This window comes from Gracilinanus agilis, chromosome 2, assembly GCF_016433145.1.
Source record: "Gracilinanus agilis isolate LMUSP501 chromosome 2, AgileGrace, whole genome shotgun sequence".
Taxonomy (NCBI): domain Eukaryota; kingdom Metazoa; phylum Chordata; class Mammalia; order Didelphimorphia; family Didelphidae; genus Gracilinanus; species Gracilinanus agilis.
The window spans coordinates 106449980-106462730 of NC_058131.1; the positions used below are offsets into that span (position 1 = coordinate 106449980).

At 33.8% G+C, this 12751-nt stretch overlaps 1 protein-coding gene across 1 annotated transcript in view; it reads right to left on the bottom strand.

Annotated features, from left to right (window-relative positions):
• CCDC88A (coiled-coil domain containing 88A) overlaps window positions 1-12751 on the bottom strand; it is a 164472-nt gene that overhangs the window by 91621 nt on the left and 60100 nt on the right. The window contains exons 4-6 of the mRNA XM_044663347.1: window positions 12637-12706; window positions 9164-9222; window positions 2994-3077 (exon numbers count right to left, since the gene is read on the bottom strand). Coding sequence (XP_044519282.1) covers window positions 2994-3077; window positions 9164-9222; window positions 12637-12706 — 213 coding nt within the window. The remainder of the gene's footprint in view (window positions 1-2993; window positions 3078-9163; window positions 9223-12636; window positions 12707-12751) is intronic.

A 12751-nucleotide genomic window follows, 5' to 3' on the forward strand; every position in this document is an offset into this window, starting at 1 on the left:
TACAAATTACATTAATAATCTGTTTAAAGTGATCACACGAAATTCAAAATTAAAAAGTTGCAAATCTCTTATGATAAATGATAGTTTCCTTTGAAAAGCTAGACTTTTATGATGAAAATAAAGAACCCTAAAGAATCATATTAAAATTGAAATAAAAAATGCTGATGTATTACATATTTTGTGAATCAAGAGATATCCTTGGTAAGGAGAATTCCTGATGTATTAACTCCTAGAAATGTACATTGCCCTCTGCAACTTGGAGTCCTAGAAAGCCACATGAGTAATTAAAAGTGGCACTAACTTGAGAATAGAGGCTGTCTTGTTGTCTATTTATGAATTCAAATCTAGCACACTTAGTAAAATGCTTTGCACATAGGGGAGTACTTAGTGCTTTTTTAAATTAATTCATTCATTTCATGTATATTAGGGTCACAAAAACCCCCGATTTCTCTGAATCAGAGGCTAGCACTCTACCCACTCCACTGTGTTGTTTCTCATCACTTGCATTTTTTAAATGAAATGAAAGTTTTATCAATCCAAAACATCAATTGGTTTCATTTCGCTGAATGAAAATAGAAGGTATTAAAGATTGAAGAACACCAAGACCTGACAACAGCCAAATTTTCCATCTTTTCTTTTCATTGTTCATAGAGCAACATCATCATAAAGGAATACATGATGTTTACATTTTCTAGAAAACTTATACTTATTTTAACTGTCAATTTTATATACAAATACAGCATATTATCTTGTGAATAAGAAATTTAGTAGTTGCTTTCATACTTAGTCATCATTAAGTAGTAGACCAGGAACTCACAACATCTTTGAAAAACTGTTTTCTCTTTAATACAATGATTCAAGTTCAGAGCACATTTGTGTAACCTATTTTCTTGTTAAGTACCAATGGTAGATTTAAGATGATATCTCAGAATTTTAGGACACACTTCAGTATTTTTGGAAAATAATCACACATCATCTTTAACAAGTAACACTGATCAAATTATTCATAATGAGGCTAAGTGTCAGGATTGAATGTGTATTTTAAATTATAAAAAATATAGATGGCCATATCATATAAAATAGTCAGGAATTAAGATAAAATTATGGCAAAAAAAATTTAAACAGCAGTTGAAAAATGGTTCCTTGAAGGAATAAATCAATGATCTCATTAACTATGCTGAAATTATAAGATACACGAAAGTAAAAAAAATAGCACTGATGAAAATAATATGTTGGCAATCAGATAAATGCTATTAGAATGCTATTTTTATGTTAAAAGAATTTACAGTCTTAACATTGATATAATGAGGTTGCTAAGTGTGTATCTTCACTTGTAAAAACAAATATAAAAAGATATACCTGATAGTTGAAAAGCCATTCAGCTTAAAGCCTAAAAAATTTGAGTTAAAAGTGAGGATTTGGGGGGCAGGTAGGTGGCTTATGGAGCCAGGCTTGGAGATAGGAGGTCCTGGGTTCAAATTTGGTCTCAGATATTCCCTAGCTGTGTGTCTGTGGGCAAGTCAATTAACACCAACTGCCCTAGAACTGATCCTTATTATCAAATCTAAGACAGAAGGTAAAGGTTTAAAAAAAAAAAAAAAAAAGAAGAAGCAGCAAGCACTGAATGTCATTAGAGGTTTGTGTGAACAAATGCCATCTTATGTAGAATGTATATAAACAGAAGATGCACTACATCTAAATTGTTTATGGTGTTACTTTCATATATTTAGATATTAATGGAAATTACTAAATTACTGGATAAAGGTAACAAGAAATTAAACTGTGAAAGAAAACTATTAAATAAGCTGGGTGGTAAAATGGAAATTAGTGAAAAATGCCTATAATTCAAAGTTATAATCAGTAATAACAGCAGTGTTTGTATTATTTTGAAGATTTAAGAAAAAAAGAAATCATAATTTTTATTAAAATCACATAAATCAACATGAAAGAGAAAAGCACATAATAAATTTATTGAAATTGACTTCCTAAAGTATTTGTAAATTATTCGCAAGTATACCTGTAACCCTCACTCTTTCTCATGACAACACAATTTTGGAAGTGCTGGGAAAATTACTTTTTGTTCTTTTAAATCTTGCAAGTTTCATTATTCTATTCAACCTATTCTTAACTGCACCATATTCCTCTCTTATTATGTTTGTAGTAGTTTACTGTACACATATTAAATTTTTTATTTTACTGTAGATATGTTAAAGTATTAATGTAATGATCACTTCTCATAATACTGATCAATTTCTTTAATAGTTAATTTTCTTCATTAGTTATAATTCACAGAACCCAGAACTCTTGTAAAAAACAGCATTACCGAGAAAGCTAGGTGGCTCAATAGATATAGTACCAGGCCTGGGGTTGTTGGAAGGACTTAGGTTCAAATCTGGCCTCGGACACATCATAGCTGTGTGACACTGGGCAAGTCACTTAATCCAGTTTGCCTTGCCCTTGCCCTTCTACTTTAAGAATTGCTTTACTAAGACAGAAAGTAAGGGTTTAAAAAATAACAGTATCATCAAAAGTAAATATTAGATTAGATTGTACAAGAGCTATATGTTCTATTGGTAAATATTTCCTTTTTATGTTTTCTTGCTTATTCCAACTTTATGATTTATATAACATTTTCAATAATCATGGTAAATATTTAAATTTAAAATATATCATAAAAGTGTTAATTAGATATTAAAAATACAATTGGGAAAAAAATCCTGAAGAAGCAAGTATGATTAAAGCATATGCCACATATATTAATTATCCTTCAATTGCCATGAGGTTCTTAGTATCAGAAGAGCTCCAGTACTGATCAATGTTTCTGTGAGGAAATTATTTTCCCATGGTCTTCATAAGTATACATTCTTTCCCTTTCTCTTCCATAGTGATTTATTCCAAAAATCAAGGAGATTTTATAAACTACAAGTTAAAAATGAATGACAGTCATTCAACAAAATAAACCATATGAAGAAATATAATACTAAGCCAATTACCTCTTGAATGTGTGCGGCAATTGTTGCTTTTGTGTCAAAATCTAAACCTTGGATCCGTTCGATGAATTCTTCTTTTTTCTGACACTAAAAGAAATGAATAAATGTTCATATCTTTTAAGTGTGTTCTTCGATGTCACTATGAATTAAGAAATAGCAAGCTAATTTCATTTGGAATACTGATCAATGCCTTGGTATACTCACCTAATGAACATTTAGAAATGCAGTAATTTATAAAAAATACAGGGTATAAAAATAAAAACACACATGCAACTTTCATTAGGAAAATTACAAAGTAGGTAGCCTTTACATAACCCTTCTGGTGAGGTCAGTACAATATTATTACCCTAACTTTGCAAACAGAAAAATTGAGACACAAGAACTTGTTTCAGAGAGGAGAAATTACAACACTTGCCAAAAAACACACTGTGAGTCAGTGGCAGAGCTCGGAAAAGAGCCAAGATGCCTGACTTTCAGTCACTGGCTATAGCCAACAATGTAGCTTTTCTTCTCTGAATTTTAAAAAAATCTTTACTTCAGGCTTATAATCCACATTTGTAGTTTAAACTACCACTTTATCCATATTAGAAAAGTAATCACATACCAATTTGTGAGATGATTTAACATTAATAGAGCAATAAAATTAATGCTACTTTATTTATTTATTTTTTTAAGCCCTTGTACTTAGGTGTGTTGTCTCATAGGTGGAAGATTAGTAAGGGTGGGCAATGGGGGTCAAGTGACTTGCCCAGGGTCACACAGCTGGGAAGTGTCTGAGGCCGGGTTTGAACCTAGGACCTCCTGTCTCTAGGCCTGACTCTCACTCCATTGAGCTACCCAGCTGCCCCCTACTTTTATTTTTAACAATTACTAAAGCAGTTATTTTAAAATTCAGTTTTATTTTCAAGTCCACATTCTCTTCCTCATAGCTCCTCCTTTACTCTCCCCATAAGGAAAAACAAAAGTCATTATAAACACCTGTAGTTAAGGGGGAAAAAAATTCCCACCTTGGCCATGTTCATTTAACTTTGCATCAGTTCATACAAGAATTCTCATGTTTCTCTGAATCTATCTCCATCATTTCACTGGATGTCTTCTGTGCATGGATATTCTCCTTCATCATCTCTAACTCCTGGCTACTCTAGTTTCCTTTAAGTTCCAGCTAAAAGCTTGGATTCTCTTTCAACTGTGGTACCTCCCCTCTTAATTATTTCAATTTATCTTGCATGTAATTTGTCTGTATACCACTGTTTGCATGTTGTCTCCTTCATTAGTCTGGGGGCTCCTTACTTTGTATTTCCACGTCTCAGCACAGTGCTTGGCTTAACAAATGTTTAAAGACTGAATGATACAGTTCTTATGTGTTTCTTGTTGGGTGGACTGCTAAAAGTATTTTATACTATATGTGGTTATTTTAAGTAGAATTTTTCTTTCTAGCTCTTCCTGAAGGTTATTGTTGGTAATATATACCATGTAGATAATTTATGTTGCTTTAAGTTTGTATTTTGCAGCTCTGCTAAAGTTATTATTTTACTTTTTTTTAGTTGATTCTCCAGGTCTAAATAAACCATCCTTTCATCTACAAAAAGGTGATAATTCCATTTCCTCTTTGCCTAAGCACATATGTACACTCAATGAAATACAGACATCTAATCTTAGAAAGAATAATGGATTTGGAGTCATGGTACCACAGTGAAAGGGAAGCTTGGCTACTAACCATTAGGCCTCAGTGCCTTATCCAATGTAAAGACATACCTCTAGGCAAATTATGAAACATAAAGCCCAAGACAAAGAGATTAGAGGCATCCAAGTCATTCCACACCACTAAGAGTCCTCCAAGTAATTCTACTGTATATGCCTACGAGGTGGCAAACCTCAGAATCAAACATCTAAGAAAGAACCCTGGAGATACTAATCCCAGGGTAAAAATCTCTTCCCTTTCTGAAAAAGGGCAGTAGCACTCAGCTATAAGAGTGTATTCTAATCCAAAATGGAGGCTAAAAGTATAGAGACTATAAATTCCCATCAAAGTGAGCCCATAATCTCACCTATCAACAAATCCTGAAGAGATGTCATGCCTTTCACAGAGTCATCCTGGACTGCCAGGTGAGGGCCTTATCCATTACCAATGTCATACTTCACGATTAATTTTAAAGGACTCTTCAGAAAGAGAAAGGAGCAACTACACATACTCCTAATACACGTGGCTCATACTTTGTGCCCACTATCTCGAACCATGGATTCTGAGTCCATAGGATATAGAGGGCTTGAGAATTTCAGAGAAATGTTTTAGCTATTATTATTAATTATGTATTTAATTAAGTGCCTTATTATGCATTAAGAGCCTTTGCTAAAAGGGCTGAGATCACTGGATGATTACTAAAGAGAAGTTTAAGAGTGGGGACTCATGATTAGATAGTATATCTCCTAAAGATTACCCAAGAACTAGAGGTAGTAGTCGCATCTCTGAGGACCCAACCTTCTGGCTTGACTACAAGTTTACTGGAGTAGCCTGGAAGTGGGGAGCCCTACAATTAAATGAGAGAGTTCTTGGTTTTTCTGACTGGTAAGAACCTCATCATCAAGCTGATCCCATGCTTTTTCATATCAGACATTTTCCATTCTGCACTTGCAAGTATACTTTCCTCCCAACCTTTTTCTATCTCTTGATCTGGGAAATGTAATCAATTGCACGATCACTGCTTCGAGAAAAAAGTTTGACACTTTACTGCCCTAAGTTCCATTAACCATTCCAGTTACCTTCCAGACAAAAATAACCTTCTCTGGACATTTTGCCTCCCCCTAATGAAATGTAAGTTCATTACAGACAGGTACAGTCTCCTGATTTTATATTTATACTCATACTTATTAGCATATTGACTAGCACACCAACAATAAAGCTTATAAATTTTACATCTTAAAATTTTTGCTAGGCAATATGGCCCTCTCACTTGTTTAACAGAATTTAGGATTGAGCTGACAAGACTGAAACTTATTTCATAATTCTTATCATGAAACCATTTTTATTCTATGTATCTTAAACATATATTTGATGAACAGTCCAATTTTTCAAGTATTGCCTTAATTATAGCCTACAGATTTTCAATGGTTCCAATCAGGGAAGTTCCAAGAACATTGATCTCCATCTCTCAGATACCCTTCTTAACCTTTATGTTGCATGATGCAAGATTATGTTGCAGTATTCCATCTCAACATGGCTTTCTTTATAATTCTGCTTCTTAGTAAAGCAGATAATTCATCAGAGTTTATCAGTTCTATAATTGGGACAAGACTTTCAAACTCCACGAGAAAGAAGAAGTTCCCAAACATATTTTTTTAGCATGCAAGTTTTACTGTCTGAAGTAGATATACATATGTTACAAGTTGAGGTTGATTTTTCTGGAAGCAGCTTGAATGAAAGTGAAATAAAAATTGCATTTTTCTTATTTTAAGCACTAGTCTACACCATCTTTGACCATGAAAAATAATTTTTCTTAATGGCACTTTTAATTTCTTAGTAGCCATTTTTAAAATGGATATTCTTGTCTTTCCAATAACAGCAAGTCTACAATATAGTGCAGGAAAAATAGTAACAATTCCTCCAGCCACCTTGCTCACCTAAAGATCTTTGTTTTTTGAGAATTTATTAGGTTGTTTTGATGTTGTTTTCATTTTCACACACACATTCTATATCACTTTTGTATGACTAATCCTATTTTATTATAGACTTGAATGATTCTTGATTTGAGGCACATGACTTCCTCACACCAATACTCATTGCAATATCCTTAATAATTATTGAACTATACTCTCCAAGAGGTACAACTTTTCTTTCCTTAGAAATATGTTATTCTTAAAACCACAGAATTAAAAATAGAATAAAATAAAAATGAAGCATACACACATATACAAAAGCCAGCACTCAACTGAAAGAGCTCTAATCTAACTCGAAGTAAAATGTTCTGAGTCAAGTGTAGCAAAGAATACAAAACAAGATCACTGCCATCACAAAATGAAACCGTATCAAAACTGTTGTTTGTCTAAGTAATTCACACATCACTGTATAACAATGATACTCTGAAAGTATGAATGATACCAACCTGACCTCAGACACTTCCCAGCTGTGTGACCCTGGGCAAGTCTATTGATCCCCATTGCCTACCCTTACCACTCTTCTACCTTGGAGCCAATACACAGTATTGACTCCAAGACTGAAGGTAAGGGTTTAAAAAAAAACACAAAAAATCTAGAATAGTGAAAAAAAAAAGTTCATGTTCAAAGAAGGGATAAAAAGAATTATAAACAACAAAAAAAGCACTTACCTTCCATCTTGGAGTCAATACTGTGTATTGGCTCCAAGGCAGAAGAGTGGTAAGGGTAGGCAATGGGAGTCAAGTGACTTGCCCAGGGTCACACAGCTGGGAAGTGTCTAAGGCCAGATTTGAACCTTGGCCCTCCCGTCTAGGCCTGGCTCTCAATCCCCTGACCTACCCAGCTGCCCCCGAATAGACACTCTTGAATATATAAATTGTGAGGTTTTGCACAAACAAAATAAATGCAGTTAAAATTAGAAAAGAAGCAGACAATTGGGAGGAAATTTTTATAGCAAATTTCTGTGATAACTGAAATACATAAGGAACTGAATTCAAATAGTTCACAACAATAGTCATCCTCAACATATAAAGTCAAATTATTTCAACAGTTAGTTATCAAAAGTCTAAGCTTTCACCTATAAGAAAAAAAACATGAATTAGACAAATGTATATTCTAAAGTTGGATGTCACAACTATCAAATGAGCATGACAAAAAGGGAAATCAAATGCTGGAGGGGCTGAAGAAATACAGGCATACTGTCACATTCTTGGTAAAGGTGTAATACAGCTTTTCTGTTTAAGAATCTAGAACTACATGCAAAAGTCACTCATCCATGCATATGCTAGTTTCAGCTAAAACTGGGAAGAACTTATGGAGAAGGAATTTGTATAAAGTGTTGTTCCCCTGAGGATTTCGTTAACTATGGAAGAAGTGAAAGAAAAAAAGGCTTGTTAATTGAAAAATATTTTTTATTTTAATTTTAAAAATATAGGTGGGTGTTACTGGGTCTGAAGTCAGTTAAGATCCAAGTTCAAAATCTGGCTTCACAACCTTATAAGCTATGTGGCCCTAGTCAAGTAACTCAGTTTTCTCAACTGTAAAACAGGAATAATAATAATAGCAATTACCTCAAACAGTTGTTGTGAGGATGCATGGCACACTGTAAGTGCTATTTAAATGCTATTACCTTTCCTTCACAGAAGTATATACTAACTGAGATCGGAATATGATCCCACATTCTTAAAAGCTAAGCCCCAAGAGCAGCTAGATGGTACTATGGATAGAGAGCTAAGCCTGGAGTCATAAAGACTTATCTTCCCGAGTGCAATCTGGCCTCAAACACTGACTAGCTACAAGACTCTGAGCAAATTGCTTAACTCTGTTTGACTCACACTCCCCACCCCCAACCCCCAAAACTAGCTCTGGCAACCCTCAACAAATCAGCCTATAAAATTGCTATCTTGACAATAAGACTAAATTTGTCAACAGAATGTTGGTCACTGGCTCTTAATTTTTTGACAATAGCAACTCATCAAGTGGCATATATTAAACTATGACAATGATTATGGTGGTGATAAACAGCTGAGATTTATATAGAAGTTTACAAAGTATTTCATATATAAGTCTTATGAAATAGGTGCTTTTACACTCATTTTGTAGATGAGAAATCAATATTTAGAAGTTAAGTGACTAGCTCAAAATCACACCCTTTAATAAGCAACTAGAGTCAAATTTTAATGCAGTTCTTCCTGACTATTCCAGTGCTCTATTCTACTAAACCATAACTCCCCATGGTATGAATGAAGTGATCTGCATAAGCAAAAAGATACAAATGAAAATGAGAGATGTTTTTCAAATACTTGATGTATATATACAATTGTGCTTTAAAAAAATATATGTATTTATATATATATATATATATATATATATATGAAATCACCAAAAAACAAATGGTGCAGTCTTACATCATTTGGAGACTGAAAAATAACCATAAAATTTTTAGAAATTGTTTTTGGGGACTAGACTAACTAGAAAAATGTATTTATCAAAATTAAAACATTAAAAATATTTTAACTCACCTGAACAGCACAACCAAGTAAAAGTAACAGTAGCTTTTTAATTTCTTCTGTACCTTGTTCTAAAATATAAAAAAAAATGTTATGAAATATATGAAAGCATTTTTATAACCACCTTAATTTAGATTTACTTCTAAATAATTTCAGAACCAGATTACAATCTCTAGCTAATGCGGGAAATTTCCATGGCATCAACTGCCTTTCCTCTGTCCCATAAAATATTTTCACTTTGAAAGATCATTTCTGCACTTTCATAAAAGCATAGGAAGACAATCTAAGGCAAAGAAATGCCATGAGAGTCCTAAGATTTCTTGATGAAAGGGATCTAAGAGGTTATTTATTCCAACCCCCTCATTTATTGAGTGTGAATAGACTTGGAGTTATTAACTGATCCAACTATTAAGAGTAATTTGGAACTATGTCCAAAGGGCTAAAAGAACTATGCATACCTTTGATCCAACAATACCACTACTAGGTCTATACCCAAAAGAGATAGAAGAAAAAGAACCCGTATGTTCAAAAACATTTATATCATCTTTTTTTTGTGGTGGCAAAGAATTGGAAATTGAGGGCAATACCCATGAATTGGGGAATAGCTGAACAAGATGTGGTACATGATTGTGATGGAATATTATTGTGCTGAAAGAAATGACAAAGAGAATGATTTTAGAAAAACCTAGGAAGACTTATATGCAGTGAAGTGAGTAAAACCAGAAGAACATGGTACATGTTAACATCAATCTATTCTGAAAGACTTAGCTACTCGATCCATGATGTAAAATGCTATGCACCTCCAGAGAAAGATGCTGATTTCCACTTTATTTTTCTTCCTTTCTGCAATATGGCTAATATGAGAATATGTCTTGCATGACTTCACAAATATAATAGGTATCATATTGCTTGCCTTCTCAATGGATAGGGGAGGGACTCGAAGGAGAGAGGGAATTTGGGACTCAAAATTTTCAAAATGAATGCAAATAAAAATTTACAATTGTGTTTCTTTCAATAGTGCTGTACAGTTAAGTGATGTTTATTTATAATAAGAACAATACTATCTCTCTTATGGAAACAGAGGTGAGAGGAAGTGGTGACAGGTTTTCAGAAGCTTCACCCAGAACAGAGCCAGGAATATAGTAGAGGAAAAAAAGATCTTTCATTAAGCAACTCTCCCAAGTCCCTTCCTAGTCATCATCCTCAGGCAATCACCTCATATCGGTGTTTAAATTGCAAATCATAGCAGAAAGACCTACAGATAGTGAAAAGTAAGAGTTAACAGAGGTAAGAGAAGCTTACAATAGCCAAACACAGCAATTTAGGACCACCTGAAGATTGTTTGGCAAACACAGTTAAAAAAATATGCAGACTTGGGGCACTTAGGTGGCTCAGTGGATTGAGGCAGGCCTAGAGACCTGGAAGTCCTGGTTCAAATCTGGCCTCAGACACTTCCTAGATCTCTGGCCCTGGGTAAGTCAATTAACTCCCATTACCCAGTCCTTACTACTCTTCTACCTAGGAACCAATTCAAAGTATTGATTTTAAGACAGATGGTAAAGGCTAAGAAAAAGAAAAAACTATGAAGACTTGTGTCAAAATGATTCAATTCAACAACCATTTGTTAAAAATATACTATATACTTAATGCATTGTGTTAAAACACAGTCCAAAGGAGAATGGGGGGAGGGGGGAACACTATTATATTCAAGTAATCTGCATTCTACTACTGGGGATACTTAAGTGTGATATAAGTTAGAGTATGAGAAAAGCAAAAAATTTAAACAAAGTGTCTCAGGAAAATTTGAGAAGGAAGAAATGTTGGTCAGAGATGGCTTCATAAATGAGATAACATCTAAGTCAAGTCTTTAAACAATTAATTGTTCACCTGTCTCATAAGAGAGGTGGCCGTTCTTGCTAAAGACAACTCTTCATATGTGCCCTCTTTATCCCTATCCCATTCTTTTTCATCCTATCCTATCTTCTCCAATAGATTGGCTTTGTTATCTAATCTTCCATGTATATCTACTTTATTTTAAAGGTAAAGGTGAGAATTCAAAGACAAACTAATTGTAGAATAACATTTTAATTCCAAATAGTGATGTTCTTTTTCCATTTATGTTCAATTTTCCATTTATGTTTCCATTTCCGTGCTTACATTCAATTTCCATTGTGTTTCAAATTTTCATTTCAATGTTCAAAATACTTTGTAAATTTAGACTATATTTGCTTCCATGCTAATTTTTATGCCTAAATCCTATATGCAAAATGGGTCCAGTTGCAAGCACATCCCTCTTCCAAACTTCCCTGTTTCTTTTTCTTTTTTTTTTTTTTTTAATTTTTTTTTTAAACCCTTGTACTTTGGTGTATTGTCTCATAGGTGGAAGATTGGTAAGGGTGGGCAATGGGGGTCAAGTGACTTGCCCAGGGTCACACAGCTGGGAAGTGTCTGAGGCCGGGTTTGAACCTAGGACCTCCTGTCTCTAGGCCTGACTCTCACTCCACTGAGCTACCCAGCTGCCCCTTCCCTGTTTCTTTTGATGGTAACATCGTCATTTCAGTCACCAAGATTCCCAAGTTCAGACTCATTCTTATCTCTTTGCAGTCTCACATGCTTCACATCATATTAAGCAGTGGAAATTCTAATTAGACAAATAGTTGAAAGGCATTTATTCTTTAAAAAGGTATTTTATTTTACCAATGTAACTTTACCCAAGTGATTTTACCATATAATAATTTTTCACATAAATTTTCTTAAGTTATATGATCCAAATTGTCTCCCTCTTTCCCCTCCCTTCACATTTCTGTGAGACAGCAAGCAATTTGATCTAGGTTATATAAGTATTATAATGCAAAACATATTTCCAACTGTAAAAGTAAAATTTGGGAAAATGTATCAAACTACATTTCCCGTGATCCAACGTGGTCCAACTGGTTTCCGTTTCCGGGTTTTTGGGCGTGGGGAGGCCTACATCTTGACGCAGGGAAGAGTTTATAATCTCCTGGGTTAGGAGGGGTCTCTCTCTTAGGCAGCAGACTCGAGACAGGAAACAGGAGACAGTAATGGAGGCGGCAGTTTTGAATGCTTATAAGCGCGTCGTCTAATTATCTATCAGCATGGCTTTAATTAAAATACTAATTTATATTATTATAGAAGCCTTTATCATTTTTGATATTAACACAACTCACCATTTTTTAATTTAAAATTAAAACTTTAATTTAAAAATTTAATTTTTTAATTTAAAAATAGTCTATCACCATTTCGTATAAAAGAAATTAAAAGAAGTCAAAATATAACTAAATAATATTTCAGAATCATATATACTAAAGTTTTTTGAAGTAGTGGACCTCTTCAAGAATAATTTTCCAAAACATGTTCTATTGATCAACATTGCTTTCATTCCTGAAATCAGTCAATTAACAATAAGTTCTCAATAATAAGTTAAAAAAGAATAATCTCAATAATAAGTTAACTTTAACACTTACCAGAAAAGGGATTTTTGCCAATGGTTAAGATATTTGGCAAAGACATCATGATCAATTGCTGCAAAGTCTCCTGTAAAAAAAAGATACACAGGGTCTTAAGTTCACCTATGTAACT